Source organism: Desmodus rotundus, chromosome X (genome assembly GCF_022682495.2).
Source record: "Desmodus rotundus isolate HL8 chromosome X, HLdesRot8A.1, whole genome shotgun sequence".
Lineage (NCBI taxonomy): Eukaryota > Metazoa > Chordata > Mammalia > Chiroptera > Phyllostomidae > Desmodus > Desmodus rotundus.
In genome coordinates, this window is record NC_071400.1 from 1619664 (window position 1) to 1646171 (window position 26508).

Here is a 26508-nt window from a genome sequence, read left to right on the forward strand (position 1 = left end):
TCTGACTGGTGTGAGATGACATCTCATTTTGGTTTTAATTTGCATTTCTATCATGATTAGTGACATAGAGAATCTTTTCATATGTCTATTGGCCATCTGTATGTCCTTTTTTGGAGAAGTGTCTCCTCAGGTCCTTTGCCTATTTTTTAAATGGATTGTGTGTTTTCTTGGTATTGACTTTTATAAGTTCTTTATAAATTTTGGATTTTAACCCCTACCAGATATATCATTGAATATGTTCTCCCATTCAGTTGGTTGTCTTTTCATTTTGCTGGTGGTTTCTTTTGCTGTGACAAAATTTTTTAGTTTGATGTAGTCACATTTGTTTATTTTTTCTATTGTTTTCTTTGCCCAAAGATATATATCAGAAAAAAATATTTCTAAGAGAAATGTCTGAGATTTTACTGCCTGTGTTTTCTTCTAGAAGTTTTATAGTCTTGAGTTTTACATTGAAATCATGAATTCATTTTGGGTTGTTTATTCTTGTATATGATACAACAAGGTGGTCTAGGTTTATTTTTTGCATGTCTCTTTCTAATTTTCCTGTCATTATTCATTGAATAGATATCTTTACCTCATTGTATGTTTTTCCCTCCTTTGTCAAATATTGATTGACCATACAGAAGTGGATTTATTATTGAATTGCCTATGGTGTTTTATTGATCAATATGTCTGTTTTTACACTAGTACCATGCTGTTCTGGTTACTATGGCCTTATAATATAGTTTGATATCAGGGAGCATGATTCCTCAAACATTGTTCTACTTTCTTGACATTGCTGAGGCTATTCTGGGTTTCTTGTGGTTCCATATAAATTTTTTAAATTGTTTTTCTACTTTTATGAAATATGCCATTGGTATTTTATAGGAATTGCACTGAAGCTATAGATTACTTTGGGTACTATGGGCATTATAATAATGTTAATTCTCCCTGTCCATGAGCATGGTATACACTTCCATTTATTTATACCTTCTTCAATTTCTTTTTTCAGTGTCTTATAATTTTCTGAGTACAGGTCTTTTACTTTTTTGCTTAAATTTATTCCTGGGTAGTTTTTCTTCATACAATTGTAAATGGGATAATTTCCTTAGTTTCTCTTTTCAATAGTTTATTGTTGGTGTATAAAGATGCAAGTGATTTCTGAATATTTATTTTGTATCCTGCTGTTTAATTAATTTACTTATCAGTTTTATTGGAATCTTTAGGGTTCTCTATAAATAGTATCATATTATCTGCAAATAATGACAGTTTTATTCCTTTCTTTCCAATTTGGATGCCTTTTATTACTTCTTTTTTGCTCAGTGTGGCTATTCCAGTACTATGTTGAATAGGAGTGGTGAAATCGGATATCCCTTTCTTATTCCCAATCTTAACGGAAATATTTTTAGTATTTCCCCATTAAGTATGATTTAGCTATGAGTGTGTATATATATATATATGGGCTTTATTATGTTGAGATACGTTTCCTCTCTTTCCACTTTGCTGCTGAATTTTGTCAATGGTTTTTCTGCATCTATTGATTTGATATGATTTTTATTCTTCATTTTGTTTATGTGATATGTATTATATTAATTGATTTGCTAATATTGTACCAACCTGACATCTCAGGAATAAATCTCATTTGATCATGGTGTATGATCCTTTTAATGTATTTCTGGATCTGGTTTGCTAATGTTTTGTTGAGTATTTTTGCATCTATGTTCATCTGGGATATTGGCTAATAATTTTATTTCTTTGTAGTGTCTTTATCTGGTTTTGGAATTAGGATAATGCTGGACTCATAAAATGACCTTGGGAATCTTTGTTCTCTTGACTTTTTTGAAATATTTTGAGGAGGATGGGTGTTAGTTTTTCTTTGAATCTTTGGTAAAGTTCACCTCTGAAGCAATCTAGTCCAGGACTTTTGTTTGCTGGAAGTTCTTAAATAACTCTTTCAATTGCATAAGTGGTAATCTGTTTGTTCAGATTATCTGTTTCTTCTTGATTCTGTTTTGGGAGATTGTATGCTTCTAGAAATTAATTAATTTCTTCCAGATTGCCCAATTTATTAGCCCATTGTTGATTGTAATATCTTCTTATAATCCTTTGTATTACTGTTGTATCAGTTGTTACTTCTTCTGTTTTATTTCTGATATTATTTATTTTGACCCTCTCTCTACTAAGATTGAATCAGGAAAAATCAGAGAATCTGGATAGACAGATTGCAACTAGTGACACTGAAGCAGTAATCAACAACTCCCAACAAATAAAAGTCCTTGACTGGATGGCTTAACAGGTGAATTTTACCAAACATTTAAAAAAAGAACTAACATTTAACCTCCTTAAACTATTCCAAAATTTTCAAGTGAAGGGAAAATTCCCAGGCTCACTTTACAAGGCCAGCATTATCCTAATTCAAAATCCAGATAAAAACACTATGAAGAAAGAAAATCATAGGCCAATATCCGTGATGAGCTTAGATGCTAAATCCTCAACATGTTAGCAAACCAGATCCAGTAATACATTAAAAAGATTATACACCAAGATCCAGTGGGATTTATTTCAGGGATGCAAGGTTAGTACTGTTTTCACAAATTAATAAATGTGATACACACATAAATAAAATGAAAGATAAAACCACATGATCATAGCAACAAATGCAGAAAAAGCATTTGATAAAAACCTAGCACCCATTTATGATAAAAACTCTCAGCAAAGTAATAAAGGCCATATATGACAAACCCACAGCCAACATCAATGGGCAGAAGCTAAAATTGTTTCCCTTAACAGAAGCAAGACAAGCATGTCTGTTTTCACCATTCTTATTCAACATAGTCTTAGCCAAAACAATCAATCAATAAGAAATAAAAGGCATCCAAACTGTAAAGAAAAAATGAAAACTGTCATTACTTGCAGATGACATGATATTATACACAGAAATCCCTAAAGATTCTACCAAAAATCTACTAGTACTGATAAAATATTTCAGCAAAATAACAGGATACAAAATTAATATTTAGAAATTGGTGGTATTTCTATACCAATAATGAACTATTAAAAAGAGAAACTAGCAAAACAGTCCCATTTATTATTGCAGCTAAAAAATTAGTTACCTAGCCTTGGCTGGTGTTGCTCAGTGGATTGAGTGCTGGCCTGCAAACTGAAAGGTTGCTGGTTCAATTCCCAGTCAGGGCACATGCCTGGGTTGTGGGCCAGATCCCTGGTTGGGAGTGTGTGAGAAGCAACCAATCTATGTTTCTCTCACACATAGATGATTCTCTCCCTCTCTTTCTCCCTTCCTTGCCATCTCTTTAAAAATAAATAAATAGGTACCTAGAAATAATTTAACCAAAGAAGTAAAACACCTTCAAATACTATAAGATGCTGGAAAGAGAACTTGAGGAAGATACAAATAAGTGGAACATACACTGTGTTTGTGGATTAGAAGAATTAACATCATTAAAATGCACATACTACCAAAAGCAATCTATAAATTCAATGCTATTTCTATTAAAATACGAATGGCATATCTCACAGATCTAGAACAAATATTCCAAAAATTTATATGGAACCAAAAAGACCCAAACAGCCTCAGAAATTTGGAGAAAGAAAACAAAGTTGGAGGGATCACAGTACCTGATATCAAACTATAATACAAGGCCATTGTAATCAAAACAGCCTGTTACTGAAATAAGAACAGGCATGTAAATCAATGGAGAAGAACAGAGAGCCTAGAAATCAACCCACACGTTTATGGTCAATTAATATTTGACAAAGGAGGCAAGAGCATACAATGGACTAAAGACAGTCTCTTCAATAAATGGTGTTAGGAAAATTGGACTGGTATATGCAAAAAATGAAACTAGACCACCAACTTATACCATACATATGAATAAACTCAAAATGGATAAAAGACTTAAGTGTAAGTCATGAAACCATAAAAGTCTTTGAAGGAAACATAGTAAAATCTCCGACACCTCTCATAGCAATATTTTTGCCACTATGTCTCTTAGGGCAAGGGAAATAAAAGAAAAATAAACAAATTGGACTACATCAAATTAAAAAGCTTCTGTACAGCAAAATAAACCACCAACAAAATGAAAAAGGAATCCACTGTATCAGACAACATGTTTGCCAATGAGAAAGATTTCCAAAATACATAAAAATTTTATACAACTCAACAGCAGGATGACAAACAATCCAATTAAAAAATGAGCAAAGGACCTTAATAGACATTTCTTCAAAAGGACATACAGATGGCCAATGGGCATATGAAAAGATGCTCAATATCAGTAATCATCAGAGAGATGTAAATAAAAACCACAATGAGATGTCACCTCACACCTGCCAGAATGGATACTGTCAATGAACAAACCATAAGTTCTGGTGATGATGTGGAGAAAAGGGCACCCTAATGTCCTTTTCATTGAAATACAGACTGGTGCAGTCACTGTGGAGTATCCTCAAAAAAGTAAAAATGGTACTTCCTTTTGACCCAGCAATTCCACTTCTGGGAACATATCCTAAGGATCCTAGAACACCAATTCCAAAGAATATATGCACCCCTATGATCATAGCAGCATTATTTACAATCGCCAATATCTAGAAACAGCCCAAGTGCCCATCACTAGATAAGTGAATAAAAACACTGTGGCACATTTTCACAATGAAATGCTGTGTGTTCTTTAAAAAGAAGGAACTCTTACTTTTTCCAACAGCATTGATGGACCTGGAGAGCATTATGTTAAGTGAGATAAGCTAGTTAGTGAAAGAGAAATACCATATGATCTCACTTATATGTGGAATCTAATGAACAGAATAAACAAAGGAACAAAATAAAAACAGAGGCATAGATACATGGAACAGACTGACAGCTGTCAGGAGGGAGGCAGAAGGGGAGTCTGGAAGCAAGAAGGTGAGGAGATTAGTCAAAGAACATATATGTATGACCCGTGGACCAGGACAGTGGTGTAGTGATTGATGGCCTGAGGGAGGGTAGAGACAGGAACGGGGTGGAAGTGGGCAAAGATGGGAAAAGTGGAGACAATTTTAATTCCATAAATAATAAAAATAAAGGAAAAAATTTACTAAGAAGTTTAGATATTATGCTAATTGTTTTTATCACAAAATTATGATGATAATAATAGTGCAAGAAGAAATTTTGAAGGTGATGGATAGGTTTAGGCATAGATTGAGGTGATGGTTTTATGAGTGTATATTTATCTCCAGATTTATAAAGTTGTACACATTAATTATGTATAGCTTTTTGTATGTCAAAAAAAATTAAGTACCATAGTTTTTTGATCCACTCATTTACTAATGGGCACTTAGGTTGCTTTGAGTATTTGGCTATTGTAAATTGTGCTGCTATGAACATTGGGGTGCATAGGTTCTTTTGGATTGGTGTTTCAGGGTTCTTAGGGTATAATCCCAGCAGTGGAATTGCTGGGTCAAAAGGCAGTTCCATTTTTAGTCTTCTGAGGAAATTCCATACTGTTTTCCACAGTGGCTGCACCAGTCTGCATTCCCACCAACAATGTACTAGGGGTCCCTTTTCTCCACATCCTCTCCAACATTTGTTTGTTGATTTGTTTTGGAACATAATCAACAGAAGAAAAAAGCAAACAAAATATAATCAGAGACATTGAAGTTAAGAACAATCTAACAATAGCCAGAGGGGAGGGGGAAAGGGACAGTAGGGAGAGGGTTTACAGGAACTACTATAAAGGACAAATGGGCAAAATCAAGGGGGAGGGTGCAGGCAGGGGAGGGAGGTGGATTCGGCTGGGGTGGGGTGGAGGGATGGGGAGAAAATGCAGACAACTGCAACTGAACAAAAATAAAATAATTTAAAAATTTTTAAGTACCAGTTTGAGAAAGCCGTGTGATATCCAAGTGGAGCTTACAAGAGACATCTGAACTGGAAGATAATTTGGAATCAGATAAGGACAGGTATTATTTGAGTTCAGAAAAGTAAGCTAGAGGTCACATAGCAAATTTGGTCTCAAATCCAGGGTCACCCTTGAGAAACAATAAATCAGAATTCACTAATCACTTTGTGACTTCCTCTCCTGCTAGTCTCTCTCTGCCTTTGAGAAACCTGTTCCAGCAGAGAGCAGGGCAGGGGGGCATGGTGATGACGTGGAGGCACTGTCCAATCACTGCTGGTGCAGCCATGGGATTATGACACAGAGCTTGGTTGCCAGGTTACTGCTGGAGGCAGAGAATTCTCTCAGATCACAGCAGCCCCTGCCAGAATCAGATGGTGCCTGTGAGGCTGAGAAACAGACAGAGCTCAGAGGGGGCCTAAGAAAAAGGTATGGATGAATAAAATGGGGTCACGTGGAAGTGCCTCAACATTTGTACTGAACTAAAACATTTAAAATGTCGGTAAATAAAGAGGAAGATGAGGGAGATGAGGGGCATCCAAATACTTTGGCAATACCCACAAAAATTCAAGATGAGTTAATTCATGTAATCCAGATTTCTTTAATAACTATAGGTATACAAGTAAATAATCTGAATAAATGTGCTGAGGATATAATTGATGAAATACGCAAGGAGGTTGACAGGCTCTCTTTCAGAGTTGTGATTTTAGAAGAACATGTAATCCAGTTGATGAATGATATTATCTACAAAGATCAGAAGGGAGGATTGTCCTCGAGAATTACGGAATCACAGACTTCCCAAAGTACAACTATTCAGACACAGCAGGTATACTCCTCCAAGCAAGCACCTGTTCAAATGTGTGAAATGCACGATACTCATGAACTGACATTACCTATGTATAGGTCTCGTTTTTGCCCAGATGATACAGGAGGTTTAGAAGTGTCCCCTGATGCTTCACACCGCTTTCAAGTTTATAAAGAAAAGACTGTCCCTGGGAGTGAAGAAGAAAAGGGGGCGAAGCGCAAGCAAAAGCAGCACAAAGATCATCCCAGTAAACCAGCAAGCGTGCCTCAGACTCAACTGATGGAAGACCATGTTTCAGTGTACCATGTCCCAGCTGCTTGCAGAGAGGCCTCTCCTTCATATGTGGATCAACCAGATGAAAGTTCCTCATTTTCCAGTTTGCCACTGTGTGAAATCAATAAGCTTGTAACGAGAGCTGTAGGAGAAGTGATATCCAGCTCTCCCTATCTGCCAACGCATGGAGCCGGAGAGGTGAAAAATTCACTTACATACGTTAGATATGGAACTGGAAGGGGAGAAGAATTGAAACCCCAACCTCGAAATCATCTTCAAACAAAGGTGTTTGTGAGCCCTACGGCCCCAGCCTCAGCACCGTCACTGCCAACTGATTGGTTAGCTGCATCGAAAGCTTCGAAGATGGAAACTCCTTCCTCAAGCATACATCTGCCAGCTCAACTGCCATCACCTGTTTTGAGAACCCCAGCAGCAACATCTGCTGCTGCTTGCCTCCCAGGTGTTCCTGACAGAGCTGTTCCAATTACTGCACCTAAAGGGGGCTTCTCCACTCCAGCAGTGGACCCTCTTCCGTATTATGTACTGACAATAGATAGTCTACTCGCACAAGCTGAAGGTCAGGGCATGCCTCCACTTCTCTCTTCTTCGGCAGTCACCTCACCAAGTGTTCAAACCAGGGCCACAGTTACACATCTCGTTGGCCCTACGTCTGCTGTACGATCACCAACACCTTCAGTTACAAAATTATCAATATCTTCAATTTCATCATCGCCAAGATCTTCACTTTCACCATCACCAAGCTATTGTATTCCACCACCAAGATATCCTGTTACAGTATTGCCAAGATCATCCACTCCACGAAATTCAAGTCCACTCTCATCCATCTGTTCATGTCCACAATCATCAAGATCTTGGATTCCATCACTAAGAGATTCACTTTCCCTGTCCACAAGAAGTTCAGACAGCATGTGGTCAAGGTGTTCAGAGGCACAGTCATTAAGACCTTCAGCTGCTCAGTCACAAAGGTCTTCAATGGAACAATCGACCAGGCATTTGATTCCACCCCAACAAAACTCTTCAAGTTTGAAGTCAGCAAAACCTTCCACCCTACAGTCTTTGTTTTCTTTCGAACAATCACCTTCTTGCCTTTTAAGCTCATCAGGTCCATCAGTGACCCCAGCTGCACCAGCTCCAGTGAATGCTACCTTCAAGCAGTCTCCACCACCTCTACCAGTAATTGCTAAAGTAAGGACTGCGCTGATGGCAGCAATAAGAAAAGGTATTTTGCTCTACAAAACTGAAGATCAGTGAGTGCCAAAAGCCAAAATTGAAATTCCTAAAACTGAAGCAAGTTATACTGATTTATTGTTGAGCTGGGGACATAATTTTGGTCAATCAGTGAGAATAATTGGATCGAGAAAATGAGCAAATAAATAAGTCCAACTAAATTGAAACTAATTCTCTACTGTCTTATTTCCCACTAGTTAAGTCATTAATAATGATTTGCATTTCCTTTAGAATAGATCCATTATCTTCTTTGTCCAAGAAAACTATTAACACTTACTTCACAGTAAATATTTTCAAGTTTTCTTAAATGGCATCATTTATTCAACAGAACAAAAATGTCTGCATGGGCAGTTCTTAAAATAGTTCTTAAAATATTTTTAAGATGACCAATATTGAAATTCTGGAGGTTACCAAGGTCTTTATTTCTGGTGCTGTTTAATACAGGTATCCAAAATGATTGCTTCAGTTACAGAGTGTATTCAGAAAGTATGTATGACACATACTTATCTATACCTCAAGAGAGAAGAACCTCTCACCTTTCATTTCTGTTAAATAGCATTATTGTCTGGAGAGATTGTTATCTCTAGGAATTTAACATTTTCTAAGTGAAATATTCAGAGTTAATAACTTTTATTAAATAATGTTAAATATAGTAAGTTTTAACACATTATTTTTAAAAGTAAAAGGAAGCCATAGGATCGAGTGAGCTACCTAAGTTAACAATATAAAGAAGGGATTCAAGACCTGAGCTCTGAGTAACTCTACAATTCTGAAATATGAGAGGTGGGGGATCCCCAGATGAAACTGAAGATAGATGTTCAGAAATATAGCAGGGGAACCAGGAAACTGGGTGCCAGAGATGGATCACAAAAGTCAGGTGTGAGTACTTCAAGGAGGGAACTCTATCTAACGTTGCACAGAATTCAAGTGAAATCAGAAATACTGGTTTTAGCAGCACAGAGATCTACTGACTTGGAACAGAAGAGTCTCAGTGGGGAGTCAAGAGGAGACAGTAATACATTTGGGATGGTTTGAGTTAAGGCACCAGGAGGAAGAGGGCAGATGCGCTTTCCACCAGGCTGGGTTGTGAAGAGATGAATAGAAGATGGTGCCTGGATGGGCAAAGAGTTCATTGGGAGGACGGGAGTTCGGGAGGCTTTTGTGTGCTACAAAAGATGAGAGGTTAATTAGCAAGTTATTAAACTAGTATACAAAATCAATAGCTTTCATATATATATATGCACACACAACACATACACAAAATCAGATGGAATATATAATGAAAACGAAGATCCTATTTACAACAACAGAAAATTAAATTAAATACATAAACATAAACTTAACAAGAAAAGTCCAACACGTGTATGAAGAAAAATATAAAACACTCTTAAAAGCACAAAAACAGATGAAAATAAATGGAAAGATATAGGTTATTGGATAGAAAAAACTAAGCATAATTTCAATTATCTTTAAATCATTAATTTAATGTAATCTCAATAAAAATGCCACAGTTTTCTTCCCTGAAGGTAGACATGGTAATTACAAAGTTCATGTAAAAGACTAAACAATCAAACATAGCTAGAAAAACCCTGAGACAAAAAGCAAGAAAATTTGTCTATACCAGATTTTAACACTAACTTTAAAGTTCCTATGATTAAAACAATGTAGTATCAAAACATGAATAAACAGATTAACAAAATAGAGTAGCAAATACAATAAATATGCAAATTTAGTATATGATTTTTAAAAATTGCTTTAGCTTGGTTCTTCCAAGAGATACTGAGACAAGAATTGTTCATTTTTGAAGTGATCCCAAGAATTACCAAGAAGGGCATGGGGAAATAAAAAATGGAAAGGAAAGGCAGCCAGTAAAGGTTGTGTTATCAAGCAAATTACCTCTGTGGGTAACTATAGCTAATTTCTGCTGGGTATTCTGGGAAGAACATGTTCTTCAGTGTTATCCTTCCTGAAGCTTATTTTGTCAGCAACTTTTGTTAGTCGTTGATTGTAGACCGTTTTCTGAGGAATGTTAATTCTCAGGTACTTCCAGCCTGCAGTGTGTGGGCCGAATAGGTACTAATGGCCAGAGAAAACCTGCAGGTAAAGTAAAGCAATTGATGATAATTGGAACTCCTGCTGGCATGCACTGAAGTGGTAACAGCAAGAGGATATAGACAGAGCACCAACAGCTTCTGCTTCAGATAAAGCTCGTCAGTAGGAAAAGATGGACTTTATAATGAGTGGCATAACGGTAACTGGAAAGTCATATTGAGTAAAGAAAACATTGCATCTATTCCTCAAACTATAGAATAGGGCAGATTGTATAAGAATCAGAGACTTAAGTGTAAAAAATTAATCCATTCATGTACTAGAAGAAAATATAGGTAAATTATATTACAATCTGAGAATGGAGAATCTTTCTTAACTATTACTTAAGATCCAGAGGCAATAAGGACAATGATAGATAAATTTTATTATATATTTAGCACAATTAAAAAACTCCATAAACAAAGAAAAAAGGCAAATGACAAAATTTGAAAAAAAGTGTTTATAACTTATATCACCGAAGAGTTAACATTTATATATATAAAAGTGCTTTTAAAGGTAGAGAAGAAAAGACCAACCACACTTGAATATAGACTAGAGAAATGAATTGTCAGTTCACACAAAAAGACATGTAAACAGCTTTTAATTTTATCATTCCTGGTAACTGAGAATTACGATTTTTCCACATTGAAGAAAACAGATACAGATGTAAGATCAAAGAGGTTAATTTAAACCTGTGGTCTGGGATTTTAATTTTAAGTATCAGTATGAACTCATGAAATATTTAATCTTTAAGATAAATTCCTAGCTCTGTCCACTAAAAATACCTAGAAATAACGACCAACTCAGGAACAAAGAGCACTCCTAGTACTCAGATTGTGGTCTTGAAAAAAACATTGTAAAATGAAGCAGTGTTACTTGCAGAAATTCAAGGTTTGGGGCAGGAAATGTACAAGATGATCCTGGAACATCTTGTCAAACCAGAAATAAGGAAGCTATTTTTAGATTTCTGGGGGCTGTGTTAAAAAAAAAACTCAGGAGTCTACTTGAACAGACTCCCACAGGTCATAGAGGGATAATTTGATCACCCGTAAGGATGATAATTGTCATGGATTGAAACACATTAATCAATTGGATAATACTGAAAGGTTTTAAAAAATCGTCACTACAGGAAGCTGCTTGTAAAAAAATTATTTTGAAAGTTGGTAAATAAAAAGAATCAATATTTTTCTGCGTCTCCTAAATAAAATGCATTTCAGGGTAACCAAATACATGGGGTGAATTTTCCTTCTATAGAAGTATTCCAGATAATAAATAAAGAAGAAATGTTATAATTTTGCAACTCTAATAGATCTAGAGATTTAATATTTTAACAGCTGCTAACATCTCAAAAAGATAGCCAGATGTTTATAGGTTGCCACACAACCTATGAAGTATTCCTGCCCCACCTCCCACCAAATTAAACTTGAATCTGATCAAGCCTTTAGGTCCAACTATCTACTTACTAGAAATACAGAAGGCTGAGGAACATAATGAATGACACCTCTGGGATGCAGTCATCCAAATCCAGACCTTAGGAAATTCTATGAAACAAATGATATAGTTTCTTTATATAAATAAATTGCAAGAGAAAATAAAATATAGCAGAAATCTACCATTTAAAGAGACAAGGAATAGTCTTTTTCATGAAAATTGCACCAAAAACGAAGGAAATCCTTGCCCCTCCCAAAGCTGAAGGCAAAGCAAAGGCTTTGAAGGCAAAAGAAGCAGTGCCGAAAGGCATCCATAGCCACAAGAAAGAAGACCCGCACACCCACCTGCTGACGCTGAAAGACACCGTGGCTCCGAAAGCAGCCTAAGTATTCTCAGAACAGCGCCCCCAGGAGAAACAAACTTGACCACTACGCCATCATGAAGTTCTTCCTGACTACGGAGTCAGCCACGAAGAGGACAGAAGGCAACAACCCACCTGTGTTTGTGGTGGAGGTCAAGGCCAACGAGCACCAGATCAAACAGGCTGCGAAGAAGCTCTGTGATACTGAAGTGGCCAAGTCCACACCCTGACCAGTCCTGAAAGAGGGAAGAAGTCCAATATTCCACCTGCTGCCGACTAGGATGCTTTGGATGCTCCAGCAAAACTGGGACCATCTAAAGTAAGTCCAGCTGGCTAATTCTAAATAAAAAATTTTACAGTGTAAAAAAATTTTTTTAAATAGAAGAGACAAGACATATATCAAGCAATCCCAGTGTGTGGACCTTGTTTAGATCAAAGAGCTTTTAAAAGTATATTATAATATCTGTAAGATAATTAGAAATTTGACACTGGATATTTCATAATTTAAGAAATTATATTATTAAGTGTAACAATGGTAGTTTGGTATGTTAAATATAGTTCTTATCCTTTAGAGAGAAATAATAAAATATTTATTAATGGGTAATAAATTATTCTGAGAGTTGCTTTAAAATAATCAGAGGTGGGTATGAAGGTGGGGGATAAATAAAACATGAAGTCAGCTACTCTTTTACGAGCTACTTTAACTTAATTTCCTCTTTATCTTTCTTCTAAGGCTACTGTGATCAAAAGCTAATCTAGGACCAATTCAACTATTTTCTTTCTTAGGTACAACCCAGAGAGCAGTTAGACAAAGTCAAACAATCATGTAAATCAGTCTATAAAAAGTGTTTCTTGTGACCCCTAAAATGAAACAATCTTTTTATATTTTCTATTCAGCACTCTTTCTCATTCCACAGTGCTTTTCTAATAATTTACAATCATCTTTCACCAGTTCATTCAGTTCTTGTTGCTCTGGATATTGGGTTAGCGGTCTCATGAACCCATTTACTTGTAGGACTGCTGCTTTTATCATTATGTGGTGTCCTTTATTGTCTCTTACTACAGTCTTTGTTTTAAAGTCTATTTTGTTAAGTATAAGTATTGCTACCCAATATTTTTCCCCTTACATTTGCATAAAATATTTTTTCCATCTTTTTAATTTGAATCTGTGTGTATCTTTCATTCTGAAGTGGGTTTCTTGTAGACAGCATATATATTGGTCTTATTTTCTTATCTATCAGCTACCTTATCTGTTGACTGTAGAATTTAAGCTACTTATATTTAAAGTAATTATTGATAGATACATATTTATCATCTCTTTATTGCCATTGTATCTTTTTTGATGATGTTCCTCTGGCTTTTTTTCTTTCTTTCTCTTAAAGCTGGCCCTTCAACATTTCTTGTAATACTCATTTGGTGGTAACAGCTTTTTCTTGTCTGGAATGTTCTTTATTTCTTCAATGCAATTTCTATAACGATTCCAATAGCATTTTTTATTGTCACTGGAGGACATTTTTTCACTGCTTTTAGAGAGAGAGGAAGGGAGAGAGAGAAACATTGATGCAATAGAGAAGCATCATTGCTTGCCTCCCATACCTTCCCAGACCGGGGATTGAACCTGCAACCTAGGTATGTGCCGTGACTGGGAATCGAACCCACAACTTTTCGGTTATGGGACACTGCTCCAACCAAGTGAGCAACCTCAGCCAGGGCTCCAATGACATTTTTTAAGGAAGTAAATAAAAGAATCCTAAAATTTATATGGAACCACAATAGACCCCAAATTGCCAAAGAAATCATGAGAAAAAATCCACAAATTGAGAGACATCACACTTCCTGATTTCAAGCTATATTATTTAGCTATAACAATTAAATCAGTAGGGTAATGGCATTAAAACATACAAATAGATCAATGGAAAAAAATTGAAAGCCCAGACACATGCCCAAGAGTATACGGTCAAATACAATTTGACAATGTATCCAAAAATATGCAATGTAGAAAAGATGGTCTCTTCAATAAATGACACTGGGAAAATTAAAAATTTACATTTAAAAGAATAAAGCTAGATCCATATCTTACACCATTCAGAAGGATTAAAGACTTAAATACAAGAACTGAAACCATAAAACTCCTAGAAAAAAACCAGAAAAAATCTCCTTGACATGGGTCTTGGCAATGATTTTTGGATATGACACCTAAGCCTCAAGCAACAAAGAAATTAAACAAATCGTACTACATTAAACTAAAATGCTTTTGCACAGCAAAAGAAACAACTGAAAAAGAGAAAAGATAACCTATGAAAGAAGAAAAATATTTATGAGCCATATATTTGGTAAGGGATTAAAAACCAAAATATGTAAAGAACAAATATGACTCCAAGGTGGCTGCAGAACAGGTGGAAGCTATACTCCCCTATTTAGAATGTCAAATGGATTTACAGCTAAATTATAAAGCAATAAACTTGAAAAACCAGCTGAAGGCTAGCTGAGTTGAAATGCTATAATCAAGGATTTACAGAAGTCTCATAGAGACTGGGAAGAAGGGTGAAGACGTGGAAAGGGCTGGCCCCTGCACCCACGTGTGGTGGCTGAGAACCATGAGGGACATTTCACCTGCAAAACTCTCTCCTCCCAGGAGCATGGAACTTCAATCCCTTGCAGGAATCCCCAACCCACAGCAACTCAGGTGGGAAGAGGAACCCACACAGCATGTGGTAGTAAAAATCAGTGGAATTCAGTCCACCTGGTAGAGAAGGGAGTGTGCTAGCGACCCAGACGCCACCTTCCCAGGGTCGTGCACTCTTATAGCACCAGCCTGGGGAGTGTACTGCCCCATCTTCTAACTACAGGTGACACCACCCTGCCAAGTTTGAGTCCTGTAGAGAGGTCTGATGGCTGCTCCCAACAGGGACCTTGGGGGAGGTCTTTTTCAGAAGCTCTTGGCAAAGACTCAGACAATGATTGAACTGTGTCGCTTCAGACAAGAGACCATTCTTTTCCACCAGGAGCGCACGGAGCCCTGCCCCCTACCTGCCAATCACTCTGAGTGCTGATCCTCTCCCTGTGGCCCTGCCATGTTGAGTTCAGCCCCAAGGGGGCAGCAGAGTGCTGTGTAGAGCTGGGACATTCACAGAATGTATCTCAGGTGGCTTTTGTCTGGGAATTTAAGCGGTCAAGGCTGGGCTCTGTGGCTACATCATAGGGAGGCCACTTTTATCTTCCTTGCAAGGTCAGTCCGTGTGATTCCTCCAATGGAAGACTTATTTGATCTGTCTTTGGAGCAGCCTGGGGCTCTGCCCTGCTGAGCTCATCCCAAAGGCATATCTGGAAACTGCTGTAAGGTGGAACATTCTGGGCATGTCGGAAGCTTTTGCCCAGGAAAGGGAAGAAGTGCCTGCCCCCCTCCTACAAGACTTGCCAGCAGAAGACTAGATCTGCCCTCCTAAGTAACAATGGCCCTGACCTGCTGAGCTCAGCTCTGCCAGGGGAAGGGAGCTGTGCTCGGAGTTGGGACATTTGTAGTGTGTCTCCCTTGGAGGCTATTGCCTAGGACAGGAACAAAGTGCTTGGTCCCCTCCCGCACATTCACCTGGCACCTCCCCCAGTGGGAGACTCATTTGATCTGTCTTCCCAAGCCCTGATGGCTCTTCCCAGTTGAGCTTGCTCTTTCAGAGGGGACAGCTGTCTGCACCTACCCTGAACCTGCGGTGCGTTCCTTCTGGGGGAGCTAGACTTGGAGACTCTGGCAGAGAATGAATGGAATGGCTCTGGAGCAGAGGCCACTTTCCCCTCATTGAATGCCCAGCACTCAAGTAGGAGACCCACTAGCCCTGTCTCCCAACCCCAATTGCTACACTGTACCAAGCTTGTGACCAATGGGTCTCTTGGTAGTGGCCAGTATTAGCCCACTCTACAGTCTTCCTTTAGAAGGCTCTGGAGTAAGACCAAGCAACCTCAGGGGATGGCAGAGTAGCTGAGAGGTGGAGGCAGACCTCAGGGACCCTCAGACCTTTATAGATTTATTCTGAGCTCTAAGCTAGAGGAAGCCGACCCTCATACACAGCTTGGCCCCTACCATGCACACCCAGCCACAGTAGAGGCAGGCACAAACAGTAAATTGCATGGTAGCCCAAAGCCAGACACAGTTAGCATCTGACATTGACCTGCACTGGAACCTCATCCAACTGGACTCAGGATAAAACAAAATGAATGGTGGGCTTCATACCACACCAGAGCTCCATCCAACTAACTAACCACACAACTGGCATACCCAACGGGAGATTCCGCAGCTACCAGAACCTGCTGGAAACAACTTTGCCTGGTATGGTGGCGGGGGGTGGGGGGGAGCCACTCCACAATGGCTCAAACACTATGATCAAGGTATATCATTATAGTCAGTCAGCCTGAAGATTAACTCCACCCATGAATGGGCCAAAAGCATTAAGACTCAACTACAGCAGAAGGGTGCACATAACCCACACAAGAGATGTCCCTTGTGCACCTACCTCAGGTGATCTGGAAGGTTGCATCAATAAGCACCATAGAAAACCTACAACATAAAACCACTATAGCAAGTTTGGGAGTCATAGCAGATCTACCTAATACTCACACATACACATATGATAGACAAAATGGGGACAAAAAGAAGATACCCTAGATGAAAGAACAAAAGAAATCCCTAGAAAAAGAATTATCTTATTTAATAATCATAATAACTGTGAAATAGGTACTATTTTGTCATTGACATTTTATTATTTACAATGTTAAGATGCTGAGATGTTTAGAGTTTCAGCAGTATGCCCCATGTCACATACTTAGTGTGTGGCAAAAATATCCACTATTATATAGTTATACAAAGAATAAAAATAAAGAAAAATCAAAATAGGAATTGAAGAATCAGGTTCCTAATAATGTAATAAATTATTAGTTGTTCAGGAAGACTCATACATTTTCTTTTGATACATAGCCTTGTGTGAGTTTCCTTCCCAAAAAACTTTGTCTTTAATTTTAAGGGTTTTTTAAAAATTCCAATTGAGAGAACAAAGATGGTGGCGTAGGTAGACACACTGCACCTCCTCGCACAACCAGAAGTGACAGAAAATCGAATGGCAAGGAAGTCCAACACCAAGTAGATAAAAAAGAGATGGGCAGCCAGGGCGGAGAGGACTTGCGTGGCCGTGGCGGGACTGAGACTGGCGGAGTGTGGGACCAACAGGGTAGGCAGTCTGACCACTAGCAGACCCTGCAGTCCCACACTCGCGCACAGATAAACCAGGACGAAAAGCGGGGGAGCGAAAGCAGACCGCTCAACCCAGGGCTCCAGCGCGGGGCGGGGGGCGGGGGGGGGGGGGGTGGGGGGGAATAAAGCCTCAAACCTCTGATTGAAAACACCCCTGGGGGTTGGGGGGTTGGGGCGGCAGCAGGAGAAACTGCCAGCCTCACAGGAGAGGTCGTTGGAGAGACCCACAGGGGCCTAGAGTGTGCACAAGCCCACCCACTCGGGAATCAGCACCAGAGGGGCCCAATTTGATTGTGGGTAGCCGAGGGAGTGGCTGAAATCCGGCGGAGAGTGGAGCGGGCAGCATTGCTCCCTCTCGGCCCCTCCCCCACATACAGTGTCACAGCTCAGCCACCAGCGTTACCCCGCCCACGGGAACAACTAAGGCTCCGCCCCTTTAAGTAACAGAAGAGCCAAGAAAAAAAAAATGGCCCAAATGACAGAACACTTCAAAGCTCCAGAAATAATTCAACTAAGCAGCGAACAGAAAGCCAACCTATCAGATGCACAGTTCAAAACACTGGTAATTAGGATGCTCACAGAATTGGTTGAATTTGGTCAAAAACTAGATGAAAAAATGAAGCCTATGCTAAGAGAAACAAAGGAAAATGTACAGTGAACCAATAGTGATGCGAAGGAAACTGGGACTCAAATCAATGGTGCAGACCAGAAGGAAGAAAGAAACATCCAACCAGAAAAGAATGAAGAAACAAGAATTCAGAAAAATGAGGAGAGGCTTAGGAACCTCCAGGAGATCTTGAAATGTTCCAACGTCCGAATTATAGGGGTGCTAGAAGGAGAAGAGGAAGAACAAAAAAATGAAAACCTATTTGAACAAATAATGAAGGAGAACTTCCCTCATCTGGCAAAGGAAATAGACTTCCAGGAAGTCCAGGAAGCTCAGAGAGTCCCAAAGAAGCTGGACCCAAGGAGGAACACACCAAGGCACATCATAATTCCATTCCCCAAGATGAAACAGAAGGAGAGAATCTTAGAAGCAGCAAGAGAAAAGGACACAGTTACCTACAAAGGGGTTCCCATAAGACTGTCAGCTGATTTCTCCAAAGAGACCTTGCAGGCAAGAAGAGGCTGGCAAGAAGTATTCCAAGTCATGAAAGGCAAGGGCCTACATCCAAGATTGTTCTATCCAGCAAAGCTATCCTTTAGAATGGAAGGGAAGATAAAGTGCTTCTCAGATAAGGTCAAGTTAAAGGAATTCATCATCACCAAGCCATTATTATATGAAATGTTAAAGGGACTTATGTAAGAAAAAGAAGATCAAAAATATGAACACTAAAATGACAACAAACTCACAGCTATTAACAATCAAACCTAAAAACAAAAACAAACTAAACAAACAACTAGAACAGGGACAGAACCACAGAAATGGAGATCACATGGAAGGTTATCAATAGGGGATTGGGAGGGGGAGAGAGGGGGGAAAGGTACAGAGAATAAATAGCATAAATGATAGGTGGTAAATAGACAGGGGGAGGGTAAGAATAGTGTAGGAAATGTAGAAGCCAAAGAACTTATAAGTATGATCCATGGACATGAACTATGGGGGGGGGGGAATGTGGGAGGGAGGGGTTGGGCAGGATGGAGTTGAGGGAAGGGGGGAAATGGGACAGCTGTAATAGCATAATCAATAAATATATTTTAAAAAATAATAAAAATAAATAAAAATTTAAAAAATTCCAATTGAAAGTTAGTTGTAGTACACTAAGTGAATTGGTTTTTTTTTATCGTTGTTCGAGAACAGTTGTCCCCATTCCCCCCCCAGCACTCTCCTCCGCCCCACCTGCCCCCATTTCCCCCCCTTGATCCTACCCTCACCTCTGTTGTCCTTGTGCATGGTTCCTTTATACATCTTCTTTGATGACCCTTCCCCTTCTTTTCCCCACCATTCCCCACCACCCTCCCCTCTGGTTACTGTCAGTTTGTTCTTTATTTCAATGTCTCTGGTTCTATTTTGCTTTATTGTTTGTTTTGTTGATTAGGTTCCACTCATAGGTGAGATCATATGGTATTTGTCCCTCACTGCCTGGCTTATTTCACTTAGCATAATGCTCTCCAGTTCCATCCATGCTGTCGCAAAGGGTAGGAGCTCCTTCTTTCTTTCTACTGTGTAGTATTTCATTGTGTAAATGTACCACAGTTTTTTGATACATTCATTTACTGATGGGCATTTAAGATTGTTGTTAATGTTAAAATTTTAAGTAATTATAAATTCATAGGAAATTGCAAAATTAACAGAGACATCCAATGTACCCTTCAATCCGTTTCTCCCAAAGTAACTGCAGTATGATCAAAAGAAGATTGATATCAGTGCATTCCATAAATCTTATTTAGATGCACCAGTTTTACATGCATTTATGTCTGTGTGCATGCAATTTTATCATGTAATAGATGTTATAGCCATCGCTGTGACTGAGATAGAAAATTATTCTCTCACTACAAAGGTACTTCATGCTATTGTTTTATAGTCACACCAATCCCATTTTGTTCCTCTTTGGATCCCTAATTCCTGACAACCACTAACCTAGTCTTCATTTCCATAGTTTCTCTGGTAATTTTCTATTCTATACTGTTCTCTTCTTTTTCTGAGACTCCAGTGATACAAATGTTGTATCTTTCATGTTTTCCCATATGTCCCTGAGGCTGCTTTCACTACTTTTTAAGTCTGTTTTCTTTATATTGTTGAAATTGGATAAATTCTCTTTTTAATCCCCACCTGAGAACATTTTTTTTCATTGCTTTTAGAGAGAGGGGAAGAAAAAGAGAGAGACAGAAAGAAACATGGGTGCAAGAGAGAAACATCAATTGGCTGCCTTCTCGTACCTGCCCTGACCAGGAATCAAACCCACAACTTTTCAATGTATGGGATGACACTCCAACCAACTGAGCCACACCACCCAGGGCCAAATTGGGTAGATTCTATTGTTCTGTCCTCAAGTTGACCAATTTCTTCCTCTGTCATATTCATTCTGTTATTGAGGCTATGCTGTTTTTTAATCTCATTCTAAAATGTCAGTTTGGTTCTTTATATCATAGTTCTTTCATGTGACTTTCAATTTTTGTTTCAAATGTATTTGTACCCTTGAACAATGTGGGGGTTAGTGACACCAACCCCTATGCAGTCAAAAATCCACTTACAGCTTTTGACTCCCTAAGAACTTAAGCTATCCTTCAGTATCTACAGAAGATTTGTTGTAGGACCACTGTGCATAACAAAATTTGTGGATGCTCAAGTACCTTATATAAAATGGCATAGGACAATGTATATAGTCGGCCCTCTATATCTGCTGTTGGTTGAATCCATGCATACAAAAATGCAGGAATCTGGAGGGCCGATAGTATATTTATTGAAAAAATCCACATATAAATGGAGCCACATAGTTAAAACCAAGTTGTTCAAGGATCAATTGTAATTGCCCATTGAAGCATTTTTCAACAGTTTTAAAATCCTTGTCAGATATTTCTCTGTGTCATTTGATGTTGGTGTTTGTTGATTGTCTTTTCTTATTCAAGTTGTAATTGTCCTGATTCTTCATTTTGGGGATTATGTTATGAGACTCTGGGTTTTATTTCTTCTTCGTTGAATGTAGTGTGCAGGTCCAGCTGGTAGTGAGAGTTCAGTTTTCTGTTCATGTTTGCTGACACCTCCCTGGCAAAAGCAGAGCACTGATTTGTATCACCTTGTTGCTGCTAGATGGAAGCTGGAAATTCAACTGCACACTGGGTCCTGGTGGCATGAGAGGAAGGGAGAGCAGGGTGTCCATTAACACTGCCGTGTACCACCTCATTAACTCACCACCTGTCATCTCTCAAGTGCAAAGTTCCCTAACCAGTCTGACTTCTTTTACCTTTTATAAGTGTTTGTTGTGTTATGAATGAGTTTTTTCATTGTAAGAGAGAGGTCTAGTGAAAGGGGAGCTATTCCATCTTGGCTGGAACTGGAAGTCTCAATATTTTAAGTTCAATAATATATATGGATTATGTGAGAATACCAAAAATATAAATATTCAGTTAATCACTTGGAATATGCTTACTTCCAATATTGTGGATATACTGGAATTTACTATGTTGAATTAGTTATTGCAAAACATTTTTTAAGTGTTTGCCCTTCTTGTTTAAATAATTCAAAAAGCTACTGTGGTAGGCAGCTACTAAGAAAGCCCTCAATCATCCCCATTATCTCGTATCAGCCTCCTTGTGTATAATATTATGGCCTTGAGTGTAAGTTGAAATTAAGAACTTGCTTCTAACAAGATACAGAAAAAGAGATGGGATGTCATTCCCAAAATTAGGTCACAAAGAAATTGTGGCTTCCATCTCATGTACCCTCTCTTCAGTCTAGCTCACTTGTTCTGACAGAAGCCAACTACCATGTTGGTAGCAGCCCTGTGGAAATGCTCATCTGGCAGTAAACTGAATTCTCTAACCAACAACTACTGAGAACCGGAAGTCTGCCAAAAATCACGTGAATGAGACTGAAAGCAAATTCTCCCCCAGTCGAGTCTTGAGATGACCACAGCCCCAGCAAACATTTTCAATGCAGTCTTGTGAAAATCCCTGATCCAGAGCCACATGACTAAACTGTGCACAGAATCCATACCCACAGAACCTGAGAAAGAAATATTTTTTGTCTAAGGCTCTAAGTTTTAAGATTTGTTACAAAGCAATAGATAAGTAAGACAGTTACTAAAACTAATAATACACCAACTGCAGTGATTTTCTGGTGTCCAGATTTTATTTAATTTTTTTTCATTTATTTCCATATTTTACCCATTTGTTTTTATGAGCTATAATTTCATTTTAATTGTGTTTATATTTAAGTTTCCAGCATTAATTTATGACAAAGTTACACAACTTAGAAAGTTCATGCATAGTATCTTTTTTTCATTTATAACTGTGAAGTCACACATACTTTTTCTTTTTGGTCTCTATGTGATTTATAAAATATAGTGAAAATCTCCTTAGGTCCGCAGATGCTGAAATAAAATTAAGAAAAAGAATGAGTGATTATACAAGATGATATTTAAGGTTCCTTCCAAGGTGAAATTCTATGAGTCTATGAAAAATAGAGTCATCATGTTTTCCTCTTCCTCCTTCTCCTGTGCTCTGCTTATATGCAAGTAACACAATGTATATGCACAACATAAATGAAACTGAAGCTACACTACTCCTTTTTGCAGGTGGAAGACTAGAAGCATCTGTATTCAGGTAGTTTTCCAAGTATGCAGCTGTCACCCTTCAGTGCTTAATGTGGCAACTGCCAGAGCAACCTGAAAAGGTGCCAAACCCTGCTGAGAGGTTATCTATTCAGATTGCACAAAAGCACACTTTAAGCAGGAGTTTGTAGACATAAAAAGTTTTTCTGCTAGTGGTGGTGATGGTAGGTCTACTTGTGCATGCTTTGCATTTATGAGGGGATATTTTTCTACAATAACGATACCTTGCATTTGTTTAGTGTTTTATGCTTTGCAATTGTTCAAGCAAGAAAAATGAAGTAAAGGGATTAGATCAATTGCCCGTGGATACGCAGCTGTGGCCTAACATGTAGACCTGAACCAAGCCCAGAATTTGCCTCTAGATTCCTAGTCTAGTGACCTTTAATTATTGTGAGGCTCTTTCTGTTTCAAAAATAGTATTGTCTTCCAGGAAGGGATAATTAGTCAATCAAACAAATTGCTAATATAAAAACACTCTTCAATATTTTTATTGATGTTCAATTACAGTGCTCTCCATTACTCTCCCCTGTCCCACTCCCCACCCCCCAGTTGTCTTTGTCCATGGGTCCTGTATACTCGTTCCTTGATAACCCTTCCCCTTATTTCCCTTGTTATCTGCCTCCCCCTGCCCTTCTGGTTACTATCATTCTGATTTTTAATACTTCACAGATGAACACTTTTATTTTTAAGTACTTATTCCAACAAATGTTTTAAATATTTATCAATTAAACATATATTCATTTAGTCCTGGCTGCTTTGGCTCAGTGGACTGAGTGCAAGCCTGCAAACCAAAGGGTCGCCAGTTCAATTCCCAGTCAGGGCACATGCCTGGGCTGTGGGCTGGGTCCCCAGTAGGGGGTGAGTGAGAGGCAACCACACACTGATATTTCTCTCCCTCTCTTTCTCCTTCCCTTCCCCTCTCTCTAAAAATAAACAAAATCTTAAAAAAAAAAAGAAGTACAAATAGGTAGTTACAGAATAGCCATGGGGATGTAAAGTACAGCATGGGAAATGGAGTAGCCAAAGAATTTATATAAATGACCCATGGACATGAACAATGGTGGGGGCATTGCCTGAGGGAGTGGGGATGTTGGGTAAAGCGGGGCAAAGGGGGAAAATTGGGACAACTGTAATAGGATAATCAATAAAATATAATTTTAAAAATAAAAGAAAATCCCTAAAAAAGAAATTAATTACATTATATTTTAAGTTGTACTAACAATTGACCCACAAAAAATAAAATATTAAATATTGGTTACATTTAAACATTTGCTTAGTTAGCAACTCTTTCTAAAAAGACTTTACTTATTTATTCTTAGAGAGGAGAAGGGGGGAGAGAAACATCTCTGTGTGGTAGCCTCTCATGCTCCCCCTTCTGGGGACCTGGCCCGCAACTCAGGCATGTGCCCTCACTGGGAATTGAACCGCTGACCCTTTGGTTCACTGGTGGGCACTCAATCCACTGAGCCACACCAGCCAGGAGCTTAGTGAGCAACTATTTTAAAATGACAGCTAAATATAAAGTTTATTTGATAAAACCCATTCACAAAATTGTCAAAGACAGAACGAGTTATCTTTCAAGTTGGTAATATATCTCTCAACATATCAAGATATCATGGAATTGGCATTATTGACCTTCAGAGTTAAAGTCAGAAGCAGAGAAATAGTAGGGGATTGAGTTGCAGAGATAATTAGTTTCTCAAAGAGACTAGAAAATTAAATAATGGTAGAATATGTAAGAATAAAGAGATTAAATGCAATAGTCATTTTTTTAAATTGAAAGACATTTATGATTTTTAAAAAATACAAGTGAAAAAATTTGGTCTAGAATGTTTCCTATGTATTATTTGAAGTTTTAATACTTCTTTGAAATAATAAACACTGTAAATATGTTACATATAAGTAAACTATAGCCTTTAAAATATTTATTATAGTGTACCTCTGCAGAATATATGAAGAAAATTTAACTTGAGATGCCCTATGTTTGTTTGGTTTTTATTTCGGAGCAGTTTATTTGGGCAGACCAGGGGACAGGGAGGGTCTGCATCTAAAAGAAGGTGTTGGGCCTCTTGGTGAAGTGTTGCTTGTGCTGGCGACAAAAGATCCAGTGAGGCAGCTGGACCTGGATCTTGGAGTCATGGAACTGCTTGACTGCTGGTTGGCGGCACTTGGTGGCCTTGATCTCCTCCACCTTCATGATCTGGATTGAGTGGGCATGGGCACAGTGTCAGACCCCAAGTCTCGGAAGCACTGGGTCACAGAGCCTGGGGTCGGCAGGTCCCGGTACTCCCAGTACATGTTGTGGGTCCCACTGCGGGAGTCACAGCACAGCCAGATACCAAGTTCTGAACCCCAAGAGGGGTATTTCGAACACCTGCACACAGTAGACAATTTCCCCTGAAGATTTCTTCATGTTCTGCAGCTGAGACACAAAGTGCCACAAGTGGGACTTGGCAATGACATGGTTAGGTGCAAAGATGCACTTGCGGTAGAGGGGCGGTGAGCGGCACTTAGGATTGAGCAGGCAGCGCTCCACCACCTTGTACTCTTGCAGCATGCCCGAAGCCTTCATAGCGTTCTCTCCGCGTTCACCACCACCCACAAAAGGCGAGATACCCTGTGTTTTCAAAAGCTTAATTTTATAAATGATGTACCTACAGTCTAGCACATCAACAGGAAACTGAACGTCTAACACCAATTAATGACTGGCTGCCATAACAGAGATATGAGAAATGTGATTTGTATACAGCATAACAGATGGCATTATACCATACAGATGCTGCTTTCTGCTATATTAAATACACTTTAAAAACTTAGTAAAATGGGGAGAACCAAGATGGCGGCGTAGGTAGACACACTGTGCCTCCTCGCACAACCAGAACTGACAGAAAATCAAACGGCAAGGAAGTACGACACCAAGTAGATAAAAAAGAAACATACATCCAGACCGGTAGGGGGGGTGGAGACGGGCACCGGGGCAGAGAGGACTCTCGTGGCCGTGGCGGGACTGAGACTGGGGGAGTGTGGGACAAATGGGGCAGGCAGTCGGACCACTAGCAGACCCTGCAGCCCTACATTCGCACACAGATAAAGAGAGGGCCGGACTCAGAGTGGCGGAGAATGGGGCAGGCAGAGCAGCGGGTAGCACCCCACGGCCCCACATTTGCGCACAGATAAACCGGAAGAACAGTGGGGAGCGAAGCAGACCCTGCAACCCAGGGCTCCAGCGCAGGGAAATAAAGCCTCAAACCTCTGATTGAAAATGCCCGTGGGGGTTGGGGCAGCATCAGGAGACACTCCCAGCCTCACAGGAGAGGTCGTTGGAGAGACCCACAGGGGCCTAGAGTGTGCACAAGCCCACCCACTCAGGAACCAGCACGAGAGGGGCCCAATTTGATTGTGGGTAGCCGAGGGAGTGGCTGAAATCCGGCGGAGAGTGGAGCGGGCAGCATTGCTCCCTCTCGACCCCTCCCCCACGTACAGTGTCCAGCGCAGTGACCAGCATTACCCCACCCCGGGGAACACCTAAGGTTCCACCCCTTTAAGTAACAGACACGCCAAGACAAAAAAAAAAAAAAATGGCCCAAATGACAGAACACTTCAAAGCTCCAGAAAAAATACAACTAAGCGAGGAAGAGATAGCCAACCTATCGGATGCACAGTTCAAAACACTGGTTAACAAGACGCTCACAGAATTGGTTGAATTTGTTCGAAAACCAGATGAAAAAATGAAGCGTGTGCTAAGATAAACAAAGGAAAACGTACAGGGAACCAATAGTGATGCGAAGGAAACTGGGACTCAAATCAATGGTGTGGACCAGAAGGAAGAAAGAAACATCCAACCAGAAAAGAATGAAGAAACAAGAACTTGGAAAAATGAGGAGAGGCCAGGACATCTTGAAACGTTCCAACATCCGAATTAT

The 26508-nt window shown here is 39.2% G+C and overlaps 1 protein-coding gene and 1 pseudogene across 1 annotated transcript; one reads left to right on the plus strand and one right to left on the minus strand.

Annotated features, from left to right (window-relative positions):
- Positions 1-6363: 6363 nt before the first annotated feature.
- LOC112317940 (actin-binding protein WASF1-like) lies at positions 6364-8217 on the plus strand. Its single transcript, XM_024574984.2, has one exon. It carries the CDS (start codon positions 6364-6366, stop codon positions 8215-8217), a length of 1854 nt encoding a protein of 617 aa, XP_024430752.2.
- A 16415-nt stretch (positions 8218-24632) lies between these two features.
- LOC112317920 (large ribosomal subunit protein eL20 pseudogene) lies at positions 24633-25157 on the minus strand (annotated as a pseudogene).
- Positions 25158-26508: the final 1351 nt, after the last annotated feature.

What these genes read in the sequence shown, in the direction of transcription:
- LOC112317940 (XM_024574984.2), top strand. Translation starts at nt 6,364, where the DNA reads ATGTCGGTAAATAAAGAGGAAGATGAGGGAGATGAGGGGCATCCAAAT.